We start from the raw sequence: 1,140 nt of genomic DNA, 5'->3' as shown, positions 1-1,140 counted from the left end.
CTAAATAGATATATTTATACTGACCATTATGGGAAAATAAATTTATTAATCTACCAATATTCCTCAAGCCAGGAAGATAAGGCTTTTCTAAAACTTGGATGGAAGAATATAGAATTCTCAGGACTCTAGTCTAGATTGGAAATCAAAACCAATTCAGGAAGACCATCTCATCAAACATCTTCTGTATCAATTCAAAGAAAATAACTTGGTCTTGTCTATGAATTCATTCTGAACTGAATTCAGCTAGAAGGGATTTCACCTGATCCACAGCTACACAAGTTTCCCACAAGAGCAAATATCCATGTATAGTAGATGCAGTGTGGATATGCACCATTCCTGATATGAGCTCAAGGTCTGCTGTTACACAATAGTTGAAGTTGAGGATGTGACTTGGTTATATTTCTACCATCTGTGATTTCATGCAAATATTCCTGATGTGGCTTTTTCTTAAGGGCGGTAATTGAGAATATAGTTCAGATCAGTTTCAGGTGGAGAGAGTAAATTCCATATCTCAATCATGGAGCTACATATCTTTATTTCTTTCTTAATGATCCTTCCTGCATGTAAGAGAAAAAAACAACAACATTTTTTAAGATAGCAAGTGGTCTTTTTTCTACATTTCCTCATACCCATTTTCTCTTTTTGTTCTTTCTATATTTTTGAATACAGGTATTTCATCACAGATTACACTTACTGAGTCTGGTGATGGTCTTAAGAAGCCAGGAGATACTCTACGGCTGACTTGTACAGTCTCTGGATTTGCCATCACAAGCTATGGAGTGCACTGGATCCGTCAGCCCCCTGGAAAGCCATTGGAATGGAATGGTGTTATCTGGGGTGGTGGAAGCACTCAGTATAACAGTGCTCTCCAGAATCGGATCACCATCACAAGGGATACATCCAAAAACCAGGTGTTCCTTCAATTGACTGGTTTAAAGACTGAGGACACCGGCACTTATTACTGTGCAGGATACACAGTGAAAAAAATGCTTTGCTCAAGCAGCCTAAAACTTCTCTTCCTCAAAATAAATCCTTTGTCATTTGTTGTTTTTGAATGGCAGCTGGCAACTAGATTGCTTTCCATGCTCTGCCAGCTTTGTGTGAAAGTTTAAATGGGGAAATTTGGAGCATGTTTTTACT

The 1,140-nt window shown here is 38.0% G+C and overlaps 1 gene segment (V, D, J or C); it reads left to right on the top strand.

The window, feature by feature from the left end:
- Positions 1-517: 517 nt before the first annotated feature.
- LOC107301501 lies at positions 518-1,112 on the top strand. The segment is given in 2 exon segments: positions 518-563; positions 670-1,112. Coding segments are annotated over 2 exon segments (489 nt in total).
- Positions 1,113-1,140: the final 28 nt, after the last annotated feature.

This window comes from Protobothrops mucrosquamatus, unplaced genomic scaffold, assembly GCF_001527695.2.
Source record: "Protobothrops mucrosquamatus isolate PMUCROS unplaced genomic scaffold, P.Mucros_1.0 scaffold13618, whole genome shotgun sequence".
In the NCBI taxonomy this organism is placed as follows: domain Eukaryota; kingdom Metazoa; phylum Chordata; class Lepidosauria; order Squamata; family Viperidae; genus Protobothrops; species Protobothrops mucrosquamatus.
Note: the sequence above shows the minus strand (reverse complement) of the source record. Positions and strands in the feature narration are given on the sequence as shown.